The sequence below is a fragment of the Triplophysa rosa genome, unplaced genomic scaffold (assembly GCF_024868665.1).
Source record: "Triplophysa rosa unplaced genomic scaffold, Trosa_1v2 scaffold243_ERROPOS425983, whole genome shotgun sequence".
In the NCBI taxonomy this organism is placed as follows: domain Eukaryota; kingdom Metazoa; phylum Chordata; class Actinopteri; order Cypriniformes; family Nemacheilidae; genus Triplophysa; species Triplophysa rosa.
This window is the reverse complement of record NW_026634260.1, coordinates 73,983-93,516: the sequence shown is the minus strand read 5'-3', so window position 1 is coordinate 93,516 and position 19,534 is coordinate 73,983. Positions and strand designations below refer to the sequence as shown.

Sequence of the window (19,534 nt, the reverse complement as noted above, 5' to 3'; positions counted from 1 at the left end):
AGAATCTCTGTGCCAGCACAACTTAAGACCTACACAGATGTGAATTCAGAAGGCGCTGTTTAAACAAACTGTGCCTCAAGAGTTTGTGTTATCTGACTTATGTTCTTGCAAAATATTGCCATAGAAGATAATTTATATTACATCTTTTTTCAATCATTGAGACTATTTGTGTACATCATAGCACAAACCTGATGCAACTCTATTATTCATAAAAGGTTATTGTGGTGTCTTTAACTACTGGCTTGGCAATAAAACAGAGTTAATCTAACCAAGGACACCAAAGAAAATCATTTTTATTAGACATTTTGGGGAGAGTGTCAGATTAATCCCTCTGAAGGGCCATTTGCTTTGTTTTTTGACCATCTTAATGATCTTTTATTTGAATGCCCCAAGCACACATTTGAAAGTTCATTATCTCGTTAAATATTTGCTGCTAGTGCTATGTAGTAATACTAGGTCTAGAAACTTATTTTGGGCAAGTACATCAATGTACAGCTAAACATAATGTGCACTTTGGTATTGCTGGAAACAAACAACAGAACTCAGCAACACAACACCCGTCAGATTTTGCTGCCGTTGTACTGCTGGGAAGTTTAGGGGTTGGATTGGGGGAGGGGTTAGTCCTAGAATTTGTATGCAGGTAGCAAAATCTGAAAGGGTTGCACAAATCGACAGAACACCTGCTTTTAATGTCATCTGTTTGTTTGTTTGCAAGGGAAGGAAGCTGCCAAGTTTATTCTGCGTCTTACTGTATAAGGCCACGAATACATGAACATTCATTACTATTATAAAATGCATATTTTGGCAAAGATGTTCTGTTCTGTTTTGTTTATGTTTGGAGTTTACTTCTTATCAGTGTTACAGCGTCTTACGCTTGTTTGTCACCCTGCAGGTAAGACATTAAAGGGATATTTCAGAGGCAAAACAAAATTTCCCCATCCTGACTGAAAATGACTTTCTTCTTGAAGAATAATGAAAGTGAAAGTGACCTATTAGTCAGATATGGTGACCCATACCCGAAATGTGACCTCTGCTTTTAACCCATCCAGAGAGTAGTGAACTCACGCGCAGCAAGTCGTGAACACACGTACACCCGGAGCAGTGGGCAGCTAGCACTGCAGCACCCGGGGAGCAAGTAGGGGTAAGGTGCCTTGCTCAAGGGCACCTCAGTCGTTACCCACCGGCCCTGAGTATCGAACCGGCAACCTTCTGGTCACGAGTCTGACTCTCTAACCATTAGGCCACGACTTTTCCGGCAAATGACGCAGGCGTGTAGTAAGTTCTGGTGACGAACATGGCATTTTTCGTTTTGTTCCAATAGGATACCGTCTCCTCTGTGCAGGAGCTTTCGTCTCTGTCATTTGCCGGTAAAACAAGCCTCAGTTTTACGTGCAGCAGAGGGATAACGGAAGCTAGACACTAACGTTAATAGCATTGTCAATGTGGATATTTCTCTTAAACAAATGCATCGATTCACTTCAGAAGACCTTTGTTAAGTCCACGCAACCGTGTCGAGCAATTCTTTGATCGATGGATGCAATTTTTGGAGCTTCAAAAAATTGCCCCCTATTCACTCCCATTCTACTGCTTGGAAGAAAGACTACATTATACTTCAAGAAGAAAGTCATATTCAGTCAGGATGTCTTGAGGTTAGTAAGGTTTAAAAAAAATAGTAAGGTTTAAAAATACTATTGTATCTGCAAAAGTATGAATTTCACTGCAGTTTATCATAATAAATAGTATAATAGTATATTATACTATATGGAAAAACATAATTATTGTATTAAAAAATAATGGAAAACATAGAAATTTAAATGGGAAGGGAACTTGGGAAAAGCTAAAATGCGTAAGGCCCTAATTTACCCAACTGTTACAATGTCATTTGTCAGTCACCTGCCAATTTATGTGATGAACTCACTGATCTATATAATGACTGGATTGCTCAAGATGGTTGTTTTGAAGATGTCGGTGCACGGACGCAGCGGCTCTTAGCTCTCCTGCTTGGTGTTTTGTTTGTGTGGTTTTATTTATTTGTTTTCGTATTTGTTTGTCGAGACATGCAATGCAATTATTGCACACGATCGTCAAGACTTACTCGAATACGGATTCCAGTACAAGCTAACCATTACAAGTGTCTCCAATTTCATTGTATGTAAAAATATACAGTGACAATAAAGGCTTTATATTCTTCTATTCTCATGAAGTCATTACACTGAAGCCACCGCGCCGCCATGTTGGCATTCTGTTGTAATAATAGGTAGCTTATCACAGATTAATGAAAAAACTGTACCTTAACAGTCCTTAACATTTTTTTATCCAAAGTTTTCTAGTACATTCTTACAAATCTAATGTCTTTAAGCATGTCAATGGTTATTATTTAATCTCAGGAATTTTCTCTACTTATTAAATAGTGAGTGAGTTACATTCATCTTCATTACAGCAGCATACAGATCAGATCAGCAGACAGACAAGACACCTCAAACACATGACAAATGTGCTCATTCTGAAATATAAATACATAGGGCTGGGAGGAATGACGGAATATTACGTTACTGCGGAATAAAATGTCAACCGTAAGAGATTTTTAAATTCTGTGTATTCCGCGGAATGTAAATAAGTAGGCGTGGTTAACTCGGTGCTCTGCAAGTTGGGTGTTATTATGAACAAACCTTGTGAATTAATTGAACCCTAACAAATTAACAAATCAAACATTCTTTTGACCTTCTTTCAGTCTGTAGTTTCGTGATCCTCTCCAGTCCGGCGCTTTCTCTCTCACTCGCAGTGCCTGTTCAGGGGTGCAGTGATCTGTGCGTGTATATAAAAAAGCTCATTCACACGTATTTCAGAAGTTATGTCGCTTTTTAAAGCTGTTAATAGTTTTAATAAAGTTTAACTTTAGGCGAGCCAAGGCGAAACTTGCGTTGATGCTCGCCACGTGAGCACTTTTAACGTGACGCGCTGCTATACTGGGAGATGCTTGTGGACTCACCAGAGACTTGCAGTGCAAAGACAAGCGCCATAATGAACAAACCTAAAGACGGAGAGTCGCAACACTCTAAAAGTGCACATCTAATAGAGAGTGAAGAGCGATGAAGACCTAAAGTACAGACTCCATGAACACTAGTTTATAACACCAGTCATATAATGTACTCTCATTGTTTGTGCATATATTCATACTTCATTTTTATACTTGTTGTCTATCTTCCTACTGTATACATATGATATAGCCATAAGATAAATATAAATAAATCATAAATATGATTATCAGAACTTAATTTGATATCTTTCGTACATTTACATAATTTGCCTACATTTTAAAGGGGTGATATGACACGGCTAAAATGAACATTATCGTTTGTTTTAGATGTAATGCAATGTGTACACACTATTTAAGGTTAAAAAACGCTGTACTTTCCACATACCGTGCATGTTTGTATCTCCTCTTTGCCCCACCTCTCTGAAACGCGCTGATTTTTTACAAAGCTCATCGCTCTGAAAAGCGAGGTGTGATATGATTGGCCAGTTAACCAGTGCGTAGTGATTGGTCGAATACTGCAAGCGTTTCACGGAAATGTAACGCCTCTTACCATATTCGGAACATCATGTTCCCAAGCAATTGTAATGACAGGTGTCAAAATGTCATCGGTACTTTCCTTATCAATTTGAGCCTGAATCTGATCCGGAAAATGAAGATGATCAAGCCGATTCATCAACTTTGCCAGCGTGACTTGAGCAGGATGTAAAGGATTGGTAAGGTTTTTTAAAAAATATGATGTTAAATAGTTAAAAACTATAGCTAACTGTTTTACCTTTTATATACGATGTTATAAAGATTTGCTGTTAGTGATCAACCAGTGTTACGCCATGTCTCGTCGCGATTCAACAAAGACAATAAACCCCATTATAAACACAACATTTGTTGACTCTAGTTGGAACATAAATTACTGATTATTAGGACTTATGTTGTCTTTTTTCACGTTGCCCACGTGTCTGCATTTGCAGATCACACAAAGAAACAACATGCGCTACAAACACACGACAAACTCAACTCACGTTAGTCCGTAACAAAGTCTTTTACAATGAAAATATACTTACAGGCTGCGAATCTGAAGTGCCAGACTGTCCTTGCGAAGTTGTAATGGTTGGAATTGCCCCACTTTTTAACAAAAGCTTTCGTGCACAGCCGGCCTTGATCTCTCCCAGGTTCATGAAGCAATCATACTACGAAATGATATAGATTTGTGGGGGTGTGGTTACACAAGGCGTTTCAGGCAGGTCTGCGTGACCATTCGCTTTTACAAACCCGATTCCAAAAAAGTTGGGACACTGTACAAATTGTGAATAAAAACAGAATGCAATGATGTGGAAGTTTCAAATTTCAATATTTTATTCAGAATACAACATAGATGACATATCAAATGTTTAAACTGAGAGAATGTATCATTTTAAGGGAAAAATAAGTTGATTTTAAATTTCATGGCATCAACACATCTCAAAAAAGTTGGGACAAGGCCATGTTTACCACTGTGTGGCATCCCCTCTTCTTTTTATAACAGTCTGCAAACGTCTGGGGACTGAGGAGACAAGTTGCTCAAGTTTAGGAATAGGAATGTTGTCCCATTCTTGTCTAATACAGGCTTCTAGTTGCTCGACTGTCTTAGGTCTTCTTTGTCGCATCTTCCTCTTTATGATGCGCCAAATGTTTTCTATGGGTGAAAGATCTGGACTGCAGGCTGGCCATTTCAGTACCCGGATCCTTCTTCTACGCAGCCATGATGTTGTAATTGATGCAGTATGTGGTCTGGCATTGTCATGTTGGAAAATGCAAGGTCTTCCCTGAAAGAGACGACGTCTGGATGGGAGCATATGTTGTTCTAGAACTTGGATATACCTTTCAGCATTGATGGTGCCTTTCCAGATGTGTAAGCTGCCCATGCCACACGCACTCATGCAACCCCATACCATCAGAGATGCAGGCTTCTGAACTGAGCGCTGATAACAACTTGGGTTGTCCTTGTCCTCTTTAGTCCGGATGACATGGCGTCCCAGTTTTCCAAAAAGAACTTCAAATTTTGATTCGTCTGACCACAGAACAGTTTTCCACTTTGCCACAGTCCATTTTAAATGAGCCTTGGCCCAGAGAAAACGCCTGCGCTTCTGGATCATGTTTAGATATGGCTTCTTTTTTGACCTATAGAGTTTTAGCCGGCAACGGCGAATGGCACGGTGGATTGTGTTCACCGACAATGTTTTCTGGAAGTATTCCTGAGCCCATGTTGTGATTTCCATTACAGTAGCATTCCTGTATGTGATGCAGTGCCGTCTAAGGGCCCGAAGATCACGGGCATCCAGTATGGTTTTCCGGCCTTGACCCTTACGCACAGAGATTGTTCCAGATTCTCTGAATCTTTGGATGATATTATGCACTGTAGATGATGATAACTTCAAACTCTTTGCAATTTTTCTCTGAGAAACTCCTTTCTGATATTGCTCCACTATTTTTCGCCGCAGCATTGGGGGAATTGGTGATCCTCTGCCCATCTTGACTTCTGAGAGACACTGCCACTCTGAGAGGCTCTTTTTATACCCAATCATGTTGCCAATTGACCTAATAAGTTGCAAATTGGTCCTCCAGCTGTTCCTTATATGTACATTTAACTTTTCCGGCCTCTTATTGCTACCTGTCCCAACTTTTTTGGAATGTGTAGCTCTCATGAAATCCAAAATGAGCCAATATTTGGCATGACATTTCAAAATGTCTCACTTTCAACATTTGATATGTTATCTATATTCTATTGTGAATAAAATATAAGTTTATGAGATTCGTAAATTATTGCATTCCTTTTTTATTCACAATTTGTACAGTGTCCCAACTTTTTTGGAATCGGGTTTGTAGATAGAATGCATCTTTTGTTCCAAAACTTTAATTTTTGAAATTTTTCGCGTCTAATACATGCATGGGCAACTTATAACACACCAAAGACACAGAAAAACATGTATTCACGCCATATGACCCCTATGTTTTATACTTGTGCTACAAAACTTTAAACCTCTGTAGCACCAGTGCTACATGCAAAGTTAATGTACAGCCGTGACTGTCTGTAACAGGAGACTGAGGTGCAGAGATCCCATATTTTTGCAGTTTTGTCTGAATGTCTTTATTTTAATCTTCAGGGACCTTTGGCCGCATTTTCCATGGAGTCTTGCTTGATGACAAGGACCCGAGCAAAGTGAAACAAGTCTTTGTGAAAGCAGTCAAAGGTACATCCTCATAAGATTCTTCCCTTGAGTACAATATCCTAAAATGAATCCTTTAAAAATAAAAATTTCAAAATATCTTAAATCAAATATCCTTTTAGGAAACTAAGTTTTTTCTGTTAACGGGACAGTTCACCCAAAAATGAAAATTATGGTACCTCCATTGTTCACTTACCAACATTATTTAAAATATATTCTTTTGTGTTCTGTGGAAGAAAGAATGTCATACAGGTTTGAAATGACAAGAGGGTGAGTAAATGATGACAGAATGTATGCACTTAGGGTGTGTCCATCCACTTTTGCTAGTTTAACGACGGGAAAGATGGTGAGCGTGCCTGGTGCATGGTCTAAAAGGGTTGATCTCTTTATGAGTAATAGGTGTGTTTTGGGAGTAATGTGCAGTAAACCAATCAGAGCCTCATCTCACATTCCCTCGCAAGAGCCTGTTGCGCTCGTGCCATGGTGGATTCGCTATTTACATGGTGGAATTTGCAAGTGGAAAAACAGAACGCTTCTCTTGCAAGGAATCTGCTCATGCACGGGGTTAAAACATGCGAGCAGACCTTCTACAGGACAAGTCAGATTTGTATCTTTATGTACACAATAAAAATCTATTACATTGTTAATCCTTTCATTTTTAATATTTATTAGACCAAGTTTTGGTTCGTCAGTGGCGCAGTCTGAACACACCTCGTTTTCAGACCAGCATGCCCATGGGTGCACATGTATGGAAGTATTTTAATGCCATTAGTCTTTGAAGCAAAAAAGCATGTTGAATTACCACTAATCAAACATAAATCTGTACCAGTGCTTGCGTTTTTAGAGTCTGCAATTCAATATGGTTGTATAGTTAAGCTGTGAATATTTCAAATTGAAACATTTCACACACAATTTCACTGTTTAAAAATTCAATCATCAAAATTCACCTTTTAAATTTCTTTAAATTCAATTTTTAAAATTCAACTTGTTTTAAAATACAACCTTTAATATTCGACAGACAATTTTCAGGCCATATTATTTCGGTTTAAAAATTTGCTTCCACAAATTCAGTGGTTCAAATTCGGCTTGAAATTCAAAGTTTCACACCCGGGAATCCCAGGAGAAGCAATAGAGCGCCGATCCACCGATGCATGATCTCTACCTGCTGCCTGACCGCTTCACCAGCCAGTGGTGCAAGTCGGTTCTGACGAAGACCAAAGCGAGAAATGCAGATACTTTTTACATGCTGGCCGCACAGTCCACTCATCTGCTCAATTAAGTGAATTTATTTGTTCTCATAGATCTCTTATGCATCATCAACATTTTCAGACATTTTACTGACGCTTTCACTGCCAGCAGTCTGCACAGACAGACACTGTTGGCCTATTATGCGTTCGTCGTTTTTTATTTTGATAATACGAGACAGAAAAACTAATCTTTTAGCCGCACGCGCAGGCCAGATAAAATAGACCAGATAAAAATAGACAGCACTTTCTTTAGAACCTTACTAGACCCAAAATTCCGTGTACAGCCTGCAGCCAAGCAAGATACTTCACTGCTTTATGGATCTAACAGCTGTAAGATGGTTTTCTAGGCGCGAAGATACAAACTTTTGTTGCATTCTGAGTGCGTTTCCCAATAATGTGCCTCACACGAACATGAGAGTTTGACTACACGCCAAAGTACTTGAGTTGCTGTCTGTTCATAAAAGGCTAAAATTTCACTCACTCACTCTATTAACCTAATTATGTCTTATAAAGTTTGGCGTAACAAATATTTGTTGCTTACATAACCATAAGATTGATTTAATTAGTGTCATTGCGGGTCGATTTGGTAAAAGCAAGTTCATTTTAAATTAGGCTACCAGAGAACCGATGCCATATCGGACTCGACCCGTGCCTGAGGCATTTGTCAAAGTTTTAGACCTGAAACCGCTGGGACCTGTGAGGTCTCTAACATACACCTCAACGCAAGTTAGTTTTACATGGCTGAGCAGTGGACAATTTAATTAATTACTGGTCAGAGTATAATGAGTGCTCACTGGCAATATATACAACTAGATTGTTTGGTGCATTGTATTTTGTATTATACTTCTATATTAGGCTATATAATTTTGTTTTAATAAATGTGTGACTAGTCCACTGATTCCAGGCCACCTGGAATTGTTCCCGTGCTCCATGTCCATTCCAGGTTTGAGTGGTGAGCTAAGCTGCCAGTACAACTGTCAATAAATGTTTTCTTGATGATGCATAAGAGATCTATGAGAACAAATAAATTCACTTAATTGAGCAGATGAGTGGACTGTGCGGCCAGCATATAAAAAGTATCTGCATTTCTCGCTTTGGTCTTCGTCAAAACCGACTTACACCACCGGCTGGTGAAGCGGTCAGGCAGCAGGTAGAGATCATGCATCGGTGGATCGGCGCTCTATTGCTTCTCCTGGGATTCCCGGGTGTGAAACTTTGAATTTCAAGCCGAATTTGAACCACTGAATTTGTGGAAGCGAATGTTTAAACCGAAATGATATGGACTGAAAATTGTCTGTCAAATATTCAAGGTTGTATTTTAAAACAAGTTGAATTTTTTAAATGAAATTTAAAAGGTGAATTTTAAACAGTGAAATTGTGTGTGAAATGTTTCAATTAGAAATATTCACAGCTTAACTATACAACCATATTGAATTGCAGACTCTAAAAATGCAAGCACTGCTAATGCAACAGATTTATTTTTGATTAGTGGTTATTCAACATGCTTTTTTGCTTCAAAGACTAATGGCATTAAAATACTTCCATACAAATGCTTTTGCTATTTAAACAACGTGGCGCATGACATGAAAATGATAACTGTGTCAGGCTGAAACTAGCAAGAACCACTTGCATTGCGCCTGGCGCCACACTGCGCTGACTGTATCGTGGGGCCCTAAATGTTCTTTAGAATCTGGAGTGTTTAAAAATTATACACATTTACAATAAACGTGTATACTGTAGTTCACAGTTCAAAAAATACAGTTAAATGTAAGCAGACATGTCAGTTATTCCTGTCTCACTGATAACCCCCCTCCTTTGACCTTGCACCTTGTTTTCTCAGAGCAGGCCTGGTGCCAGCCACCAAACCATGCTCTGTACCCATCTCTTTTTTGCCAATTCATTTAGGTTTCTTCCGGCCCATGCCCATGAGAAAGGAAATAATACACTACCCATATGCTCCAAGCATCTATCAAAAGCTGTTCTCAGAGATAAATTCAGACCTGGCAGTTTTTGAGACGGGCTAAAATGAGCTGTTGGACTGCTTTCTCAGCAATAAGACTTTTTCATGTGGAAAATGGAGGGTTATTGAGGATATGCATGCACCTTTTACTAAGAACTTCCCAGACAATGCAATATAGATAAAGTATCCTAAAGAGTATTTACTTGAGCTACTGTCACCTTGATTTGACGAGATGTCCAAAAACTAGTATTAGTCTTTTCTTCTAATGATTTGAAGACTCACCTTTGACTCAATTATTTGTGAGGAGTTTGGGTGATTTTGTTGGATGATGCTTTGAGATTTGTCTGATCTTAAGGTTGATCAAGGTTGCATCAGCAGTTGCTGACTCTCCACTTGTTCATGTGTTTAACAAATCAGATCATGCTTCAGAGGTTCAGGTGACCATGATGCTCACAGAAAGCTGTAAACTACGGGGGCTTCACCACAGGTTAGTCAAAACCATCTCATCATTTGCTTGCGTGTGTCAATAACGAACCCAGAATCCAACCTATCCAACCGCTTGATCTGGCCAGTAAATTGATCCGACTGGATTATAAAACAAAAACACACACTTTCACTATTGTTCTCTATGAACTAGTAGACCCATGGGCCTGCTTGCATAAACTGCTTAGACTAGGCAAGTTAGTCATCTATTTTTTTCACAACTTCTTTTAATCAGTTACATACTGTAAAACGGTAGATTTGTCTGAACTGAAATCTGAAAAGAGTGATTAGTTTTAATGGACTACTTGCACGTAGCGTTCTCCTTGATGCGGCTCAGTCATTTCCAGTAACAGTGTTCAGCATATATTATGTACATGCGGAGATCGTTTCTATTTTTAGGGCAGTCACTTAATTAAAAACAACAAATCCTGTTTGTGTTAACATGCTTTAATTTGGGGTTTTATAACAGGTCTTAAATTAGCAGAAGTTCACCTCCTAATATATTTTATAAATGTATACTCATCTCCTGAATAATTAAGCTGTTGTAGTGTTTCCCATTCATTAATTAGACTATGGTGGCCCGCCATAGTCTAATTTGTTCCGCCATAGTTTCAAAACAAACCACATTTTTTTATACTTCTCATAACAACATATCATTGTGTTGTCTGTTTCCCATACTGATTTATTAGTCACGGCCAGCCACACTTTCATCACCACTGGCCACCATGAATAGATTTTTCATGATTTCCATTTACATATTTATTTTTCAATTTTAAAACTGGTTAATTCATTGTAGAGTTGCCTCTCTCTCTCTCATGTTGCGTGCAGCGCCTCGACAGCGCCTCTCTCTCACATGACAGTGAACAAATTAAAATGTGGCGGTGTTTTCAATATGCGTTCTTCCGTGTACTTGCCTTTCCCAATAAACGTCAACAGACACAGATGTTATTGACAGAGAATTGTCTGCACTATACGCGATCTACAATAAAACTATCACTCGCATTAAAATAAAATAAAAAATTATACTCGTTTTATGTCTGACAATAGAACAGATAATATGTGAAAATAGCATTCAGTTGTGTTAAAATACAATATAATGTGATCAGAGAGTAGTAGAGAAACTAGACCAAACGCAAACACTACGGGCGCTATTTTCATGATCTAAGCACATTGTTAAAAGCGCACGGTGCAGGTGCACTCAGGGCGTGTCCGAATCCACTTTTGCTAATTTAACGATGGGAAAATGGTCGGCGCGCCCGGGCGCATGGACTAAACGGGTTGTCCCGATTCTCTTAATGAGTAATGGGTGTTTTTTGGGCGTAACATGCAGTAAACCAATCAGAGTCTCATCTCTCATTCCCTTTAAGAGCCAGTTGCGCTCGCGCCATGGCGGATTCGCTACTTACACGGCAGAATTTGCAAGAGCAAAGACTGGACGCTTCTCTAGAGAGGAAACGCATCTGCTCGTGCGTGAGGTTAAAGCGAGCAGATCATCTACATGACAATCCGGATTTTTATCTTTATGTACACAATAATAATATTTTACATTGTAATCCATTTATTTTTTATATTTGGCATGTTTGTGTGCTGCTGTGCTTCCCTTTGTGTAGTAAGTAAAGTGAAAGCGCGTTGTATGTGGACCCGTTGTATGTGGACATACCAAGTAAAATATTTTCAAACAAATAAAAACTTGACTTACACCTTACACATTAATTTGTAAGACTCTGGGCCTTAACTTCTCATTCTGTATACCCACAAAGTCTTTATAGACAGTCAAATTTGTTAGAGAACTCGTTTGGGTAGGTAGCCTATATCCAGGGCCTACACTGCAAAAAAATGACTTTCTTACTTAGTATTTTTGTCTTGTTCTCAAGTACAAATGTCAAAAAATTTGTTTGAGCAAAACGACCCAAGAAAATAAGTCTTGTTTTTAGAACAAAAGTATGAAATTTCAGTGAATTTGTACTTAAAACAAGCAAAAAAATGTGCCAATGGGGTAAGAAAAATAATCTTGAATTTAGTGACTAAGAAAAAGGTAAACCTTAATTCAAGATTATGTTTCTTACCCCATTGGCACATTTTTTTGCTTGTTTTAACTACTAATTCACTGAAATTTCATACGTTTGTTCTAAAATCAAGACTTATTTTCTTGGGTCATTTTGCTCATCAAGAAAATGCATCTTGATTCAAGAATTTTAGACATTTGTACTGAAAAACAAGACAAACATACCAAGTAAGAAAGTCATTTCTGTAAAACACAGCATCAGCCAGTCTGACAATTTCTCTGATGGGTTTTCTGTCAAAACAAAAACATAATTATTACTTTTATAAACTTCAGCAAAATAAAAATGTATATTCATTGCAGGACTTCGATTAGTCTACAGATAAATGGACCTATTAAAGGGTTAGTTCTCCCAAGAATTAAAATTCTGGCATTGATTATGTCTCATCCTCAAGTCATTTCACAACCGTAAGACCTCCGTTCATCTTCAGAACACAAATTAAGATCCAAGGTCCAAGAGCTTGTTGGAGACTAATGCAGAATAGACGAAATAATTGAATAAAGTCATTATTTTTGTTTTATTTGCATAAAAAGTATTCTTGTCGCTTCATAAAATGAAGTTTGAACCACTGGAGTGACATGGAGTATTTTAACAATGTGTTTACTAACTTTCTGAGCTTTGATTGTACGTTACGTTGCTGTCTATGGGGGAGTCAGAAAGCTTTAGGACCTTATCAAAACTATCTTAATTTGTGTTCTAAAGATAAACCAAGGTTTTACAGTTGTGAAGCAATTTGAGGATTAGTAATCCATGACAGAATTGTCATTATTTGGCGAACTATTGCTTTAAACTTGACCACACACTGAATCTACATAAGTCTTGATTTTCAACTATTTACTCCAAACAATTCTATTACATGCAATAACTACAATTCCAATTGATATATTCAAATCAAAATCTAGAAATAGATTGACAGCCTATTCTATGAGATCTGAATGGCAGGAGAGATAAAAGGTTTGAAGAATACACCCTACATGTACAAAATCAACTGAGGGCAGATTATACAAGAATTGTGAAAAATATCAACTGTATTCCATGATTAACCGACATATAAATTCTCAACAGTAAACTCACTTTCATACCATATCTTCTGAAGAGTGACCCTCAAACATGTAGACAGGGAGACCACGAACAGCAGCGACCCGTCTGAATCGGACATCAACATGCACCTTTAAGAGAGAAGATATTTTTAATTCACCGTGGATACTAATCACACAGCCATATAACACTTTACATCACCCAAAAGTTCAACCAAAGATCCCAGACTAACTGTAGTATGTTAATCAGGCATCAAGAAATGTAACCAACTAACCTGGAGGTCATAAATCCAGAACTTCTGTGTAGTGTGAGCAGCTTTTTCCTGAACAAGCTCTAAAGTTGGGCACAAGTTGTTCCAACACAGCACAAATCTGGTTGATGTTTGTTATTCTGTGAAGTTTAGCAGAGATACAAATACAAATATGGGTATAAGAGAGTACAATGTATATATTTTATCCATGTTCTAAATTGTCAGACATTAAAGAGAAACCATCAAAATAAATTAAATATAATATTCAAACTATATGCAACGTCAATTAATTTAGTCAGAATCATTTATTATCAACGTACCTAAGTGCAAACTCCACCGATTAGCTGCTTCAGTTTTCACCTGAAAAGAGGCAGGATAGAAAAGTTAGATCGTTTACAATTTTTGCAAAAACAAATTATGAATGTTTATTTCATTTTACTGTACAGTTTGCTTAATAAACTGTAAATGTTGAAAAGCAACATAAAAATCTGTGCTCTGACATAAGATTGTGCTGCCTGGTAAGGGTTAGTTTTGAATGGGAAGTAGCACAATCTCAGATCGTCAGAACAATCTGTGGACTAATAATAATAATAATAAGCTTTGCTGGTTGGAACTGACCTACATAAAACGGACCTACAAATGTTACTTAAGGTTTAACTAAGTCTTAAGTTTGCTAACGCAGGAAAAGCTGTTTGTTTTTATCTTTAAACTTAACAACAGACTAAATAGATGTGAGACACTGAAACCCAACTATGACGGTATGGTTTCAAAGAGATTTGTCTTAAACTATCATCTTATTCTTGAAAATGCACGTAACAGCTCGTCGTTTTGGGGCTCAAATCAATCACTGTCCGCGTGCACAAGACATATTAACTGCTAAGAAACTAAATACGTTTGATGTAAAAATAACAATAACACAACTGTGAAATATAGTGATTAAAACATATTACTCACCAGATTAGCCTGCCAGAAGATTCGATATAAAGATGAAAAGCGTGGTCATCATAGCAGAGAGCGCGCCATTGCGCGTTTCAGCTCAAATCTTTTCACAGACGATCCCACAGCACATTTTCCGAGAGGAATATATCTCTGTTTTGATAATACATTTAAATATAATCAAGTTGTTAAAAACTGCCAATTTTTTCTCTATATAAATTACTCGAGGCGAGCGGGGCAAACAAGGCGGACATTCCCCATGAAGCTGGAGCCTAGCACATACGTATGCACGTTCGTGACATCATGATGCGGGATCGCTGTGTGGTTAAATTGTTTGTGTAATGACAAAGTTACATCAAAGTAGTTGAGCACTGTACGCATAAAATTCAAGACAAATTAACTTTTTTTGTATTTACAACCCACTTTCTTTATTTTACGTTTAATGTTCGGTCTTACAGTACAGTGATGTTTAGAATATTTCTTCTTATGTTGCTGATAATGTATGTGCGTAAAAATCTTATTTTAAACGTTTAGGTTTCAAAGGGAGCAACGACCCATTGTGAATACATATAACCGTAACCAAGTGAGCCGTATGATTTCAAGTCGGAAGTACATCACAAGGCTACGTGCAAGTAGTCCATTAATTGCTAGTCAATCAGACTAGGTTGTTAAGACACAGTCTTCACTTTGTGGCTATGTTTATGCAGCTGGTACAACTTAACTTTAGGCAGATATTAATACAGTGTGTGAGTAACAGAGTGTGTATGTGTGATAGGATGTATACAGGTATGTGTGTTGTGGAAACACATTTTTACCACATCCATCAGTATAAAATAAAACTTTTAACAGACAATAAATCTAAATTAACTGGTTTTATTAATTAACCTACCAGTTCAGAGTCTTTATCATGACGACTCTCCCATCACCACCTGATTCATGACCGCCTGCCTACTTGTGGCTCTGCGGGAGTAAAACTGAACTTGAGCGGGAAATTCAGATGTTCTTACAGAACATTAGTAATTCAGAAGTGTTTATAACTTGTTAAAGCAACACTTTGTAGTTTTTTCGACCTTAAAATAATGTTTCTAATATTATTTCAGTGGTAAAACAACTCTCAACTGTTCAAATTCTACTCTCGTTGCTACCTGAGCAGCCTCATAGCGGCTACAACCACACTCTGCAAGTTGTGTGTTGGGGTCGGCACACATAGCCCCGCCCTTCCCCTGCCTGCGGGAGAGTGCGAAATGGTTTCCAAACAACATTTCTGCATTCGCCGGTTTCATCAGTTTAGTCAACAAATTCACGTGTATTGGGCTGCCCACAGGGAAGCTTATACAGCAACAGTATTTACAACACTGGTAACAGACAATTGCGCTTATCAACCACATGGGGGAGCCATGAGCAAAAGTTCAATAGTATGGCTTTAATCACTCTAAAACCAAAACCTATAAACCTATTAAAGAAAACTATGCAAATGTTCTATTACTATTTACTATTTGCACATGTAGTTTACTATTAACCTACCATTGTACAATAATCCATCATTATCATGATAATGCTCTATCTGCTACGTTACGATGACCGCCTGTTTCCTAGTGCCACTGCCAGAGTACAAAGAAGAAATTTTTATATTTACAAAATAGCATTTGACTAAAACGCGCAAGGTAAGCGTTAAAACGTGTGTTTTAACATGTATATATGTTTTAATCTCTTTACTCAATACCAGTTTAACTTCAGTTTAACCAGCTTACCCAGAATTCTTTTAGACGGTTTTCCCTGTCAGTGCCTCTCTAGCCTGTTGCGTTAAGAAATCCACGATTACCATTGTCCAATCAGCGTAGTTGTCAGGCAGAATTTGTACAAATTTGTAGAATGCAAAAGTTAAATCTGCCCCAACTGTCGGCTTGCATCAAAGGTAACTTGGCAACACCCAATGAGAGAGCTCTTATGCAACAGAATGTGCACACACACACACACACACACACACACAAACAAGACCACACACGAAAATATTACTAACAGCAATTATATATGCCTCTCTAAAATCCATGTTGCCTACACAGCACAAACTGCTTTCCATAATACAGACGTATGTCTTTGGCAACTTCAATGTCACGATTCGTTTCTGTCTATGTGCAGTAGTGTAGCTTGTGACACAGATATACACTGTATTCCTCCTAGAAAATGTCAAGGATTTCCGTATACCCACTTAAAATCGCATGAGGATACGTAACAACATTTTGTGATATGAAAAAGAGATAATGAAACAAAAGCAAACGCCGCTGACGCTACTGCCGCTTTGGGTGACGCTGCAGCAGACACGAACGTTAATGTTAGAGAAAATGAGCCCAATTCAGAGACACCTGTCAAAATGCTTGCTACGGATGCTACGGATGCGAAAAACGCAGAAGACCGAACCCGGTCCGATTTTTTTATGACAGACAAAAATATCAGAGGTAGTGTGTAAATGTGATTGACACAACGTGAGGCAAGCGCCAAAATCCAGGGTGACGTGTGTGAGTCCACTTCGTCTCGCAGCACAAAATACTGTATGAGAAACAAAGTGCGGATTACAAAGAAAAAGTTTAAAGAGAGAGTGTGGCAGATGAGCAGATGATTGCGGAACAGTACATGGGTAACACTTTATAATAACTGCATGCTATTAATCATTAGTTAAGCATTAGTAAACAGTTAATTCATAATTTGTAAAGTATTGTCCCTACATTAACATACATCAGGAAGCAGTTTATAAATACAGATATTAATGCTTTATTCTTGATGGACAAGTATGTCTATAAAGTGTTTAATATTTGTATTTTCATTCTTTATTAATGATCAGTTCATCATTTCTAAATAAAAAACCATGCCGCATTGCTGCAGTAATTCAGGCAAAAGGAGCCCCAACTAAGTATTGAGTGCTGTACATGCTCATACTTTTCATGCTCATACTTTTCATGTTCATACTTTTCAGTTGGCCAAGATTTCTAAAAATCCTTTCTTTGTATTGGTCTTAAGTAATATTCTAATTTTCTGAGATACTGAATTTGGGATTTTCATTAGTTGTCAGTTATAATCATCAAATTAAAAGAAATAAACATTTGAAATATATCAGTCTGTGTGTAATGAATGAATATAATATACAAGTTTCACTTTTTGAATGGAATTAGTGAAATAAATCAACTTTTTGATGATATTCTAATTATATGACCAGCACCTGTATTTTTAGTTACTTGTCAGTTTGAAATGTAGAATTTATTTGGATTTTTCCAAACTAAGATTTATGTGTAATTTTGGCACCTTTTTTGTGACTATTTTTACTGAATTTTCACTCGGCCATGAAACTGAAAAAATAAATCTTTCTTGCCTACACCAATATTTTCTTAATTTTCTAGATTTTTGACTTTATATTTAGGTTGGATGTAACGATTCACTCAGCTCACAATGCGATGCGAGTCACGATTCTGATCTCACGATGCGATTTATTCACGATTTACTCACGATTTATTTTTATAAAATGAGTTGAAACAAATTAGAAATGAACAACTTTCCTTGCATTATTTCTTAAATGCTTCACGTTTCTTTGTATAATAAAATAATGTTTTATTTCAAATAACAAAACTAAACTGCAATTTTATAACAAATTAATAATAGAAAAAGTCTCTTTAATATAAACAAACTAATACTGTCTGTGCTTTTCTTGGATTTTTTTGCATTTAAGAAATATCAGCATCCATGTTTAGGTTTGCAGTGAAAATAGCGGCCCCTGCTGTTCAAAAAATGTATTGCGATTCAGTTCAAGTCTCAACCGATTTGAATCGTTACTCATTCTAACCAATTTTCAACCGGCTCATGGTGAATCATTACATCCCTACTTATATTCATTTTGTTGCTTATTTTTATTTATCTTTACGGTAAGACTTCAGTATAGGGACCAATTCTCACTATTAACTACAGTAGTTATTTACAAGCATGCCTATTATAAGCATATTGGCTGTTTATTAGTACTTATAAAGCACATATTCTGCATTACCATATTCTGCATCCATAATCCTACCCAATACCGAAACCTTGTAAAAGCTTTGCGAAGCATAAATAGTGCTCATTTTAGATGAGCTCACAAAAATAGTAAACTGACAAGTACTAAATGTTTTATAACTACCTGAATTACTCATAAACTAAGTAATAGATAATTATTTAACACACATTCATTAAAACACTGAGTAAGGATTACTATCTGTCATGGTCCCACCGTCTTGTTTATGAAATTCTAGTCGTGTGGCAGGATCGGGGCAGAGTCCTCAGGTTTTATGTGAGAAAACCATGAGTTGTTTGTTTTTACTTCTCATGTGTTTTCTCGTGTCTCGTCATTGGCCCCGCTCCTCTCGTTTCCTTGTTATCTTTCCCTGAGTGTTTGATTACCCACACCTACCCTGTGTCATTATCCCTCGTTTGTGTTGCCTATATATACCCTCTTGTTTCTTTGTCCTGTGCTCGTGTATTACATACGTGTGTGTGTATTGTATCTCGTGTGTTTCATGCTCGTGCTTCCCGTTGGTTTCCTCTGTGTTTGTGTCTTCGTGGATGTATCGCCCTTGTCAAAGTAAGTCTAGTTTAGTGTTAGTCTGTTGTAATCTTGTCCAGTGTTGTATTAGTCTGTTTATTTAGTTAGTGTATTCAGTCTTTGTTCCTGTGGTTCCCGTTCATCGTGTCTTGTTTTCCCCATCGTGGGTTTTTGTTTCCGTTTTTTGTCAATAAAGTGTTTTGTTAACCCCTTCACCACCACCTGCCTGCATTTGGGTTCTTTCCTGCCACAGTCCGTGACAGAATACACGAGCCACCACCGAACCCAGCAGGCATGGAGTCGGACGAGGCGTACAGGAGCCGCCAGGCTCACGTCCTGTTCGGCTTCCGCCAGAGGGGGACCCCTGTGAAGGACTTCGCCATGGACTTCCTGTCCACCGCGCTCTACTCGGGGTTCACCGAGGCAGAGTTGAAGGTAATCTTCAACAGCTGCCTCGATGAACCCTTCGAGCCAGCTGAGATGCGCCGGTTGAGACACCTGCGCTTCGCGGACCAGGTCGAACTCGTGATGAATCTTGAGGAGCCCAGGGGAATGTCCATGGCGGAGCCTCTCACGGGACTGGCGGCTATCCCCGAGGACAGTCCCTTGCAGATCGGGGTTGTGGGCATCGCCACGCCATCCCCCTCACTCTCGGCAGCCTCTCCACCGTCCACCAGCCTCGTGGGCAAGCGGGGGAGGCGAGCGTCCTGGGGAACCACCTCCGAGGAGTCCCAGCCGGAGCCAGCCGTTCTGTATACC

The 19,534-nt window shown here is 38.2% G+C and overlaps 1 protein-coding gene across 1 annotated transcript in view; it reads left to right on the top strand.

The window, feature by feature from the left end:
- Positions 1-19,534, top strand: part of ryk (receptor like tyrosine kinase) — a 159,320-nt gene that overhangs the window by 85,769 nt on the left and 54,017 nt on the right. The window contains exons 10-11 of the mRNA XM_057327515.1: positions 6,175-6,261; positions 9,862-9,931. Coding sequence (XP_057183498.1) covers positions 6,175-6,261; positions 9,862-9,931 — 157 coding nt within the window. The remainder of the gene's footprint in view (positions 1-6,174; positions 6,262-9,861; positions 9,932-19,534) is intronic.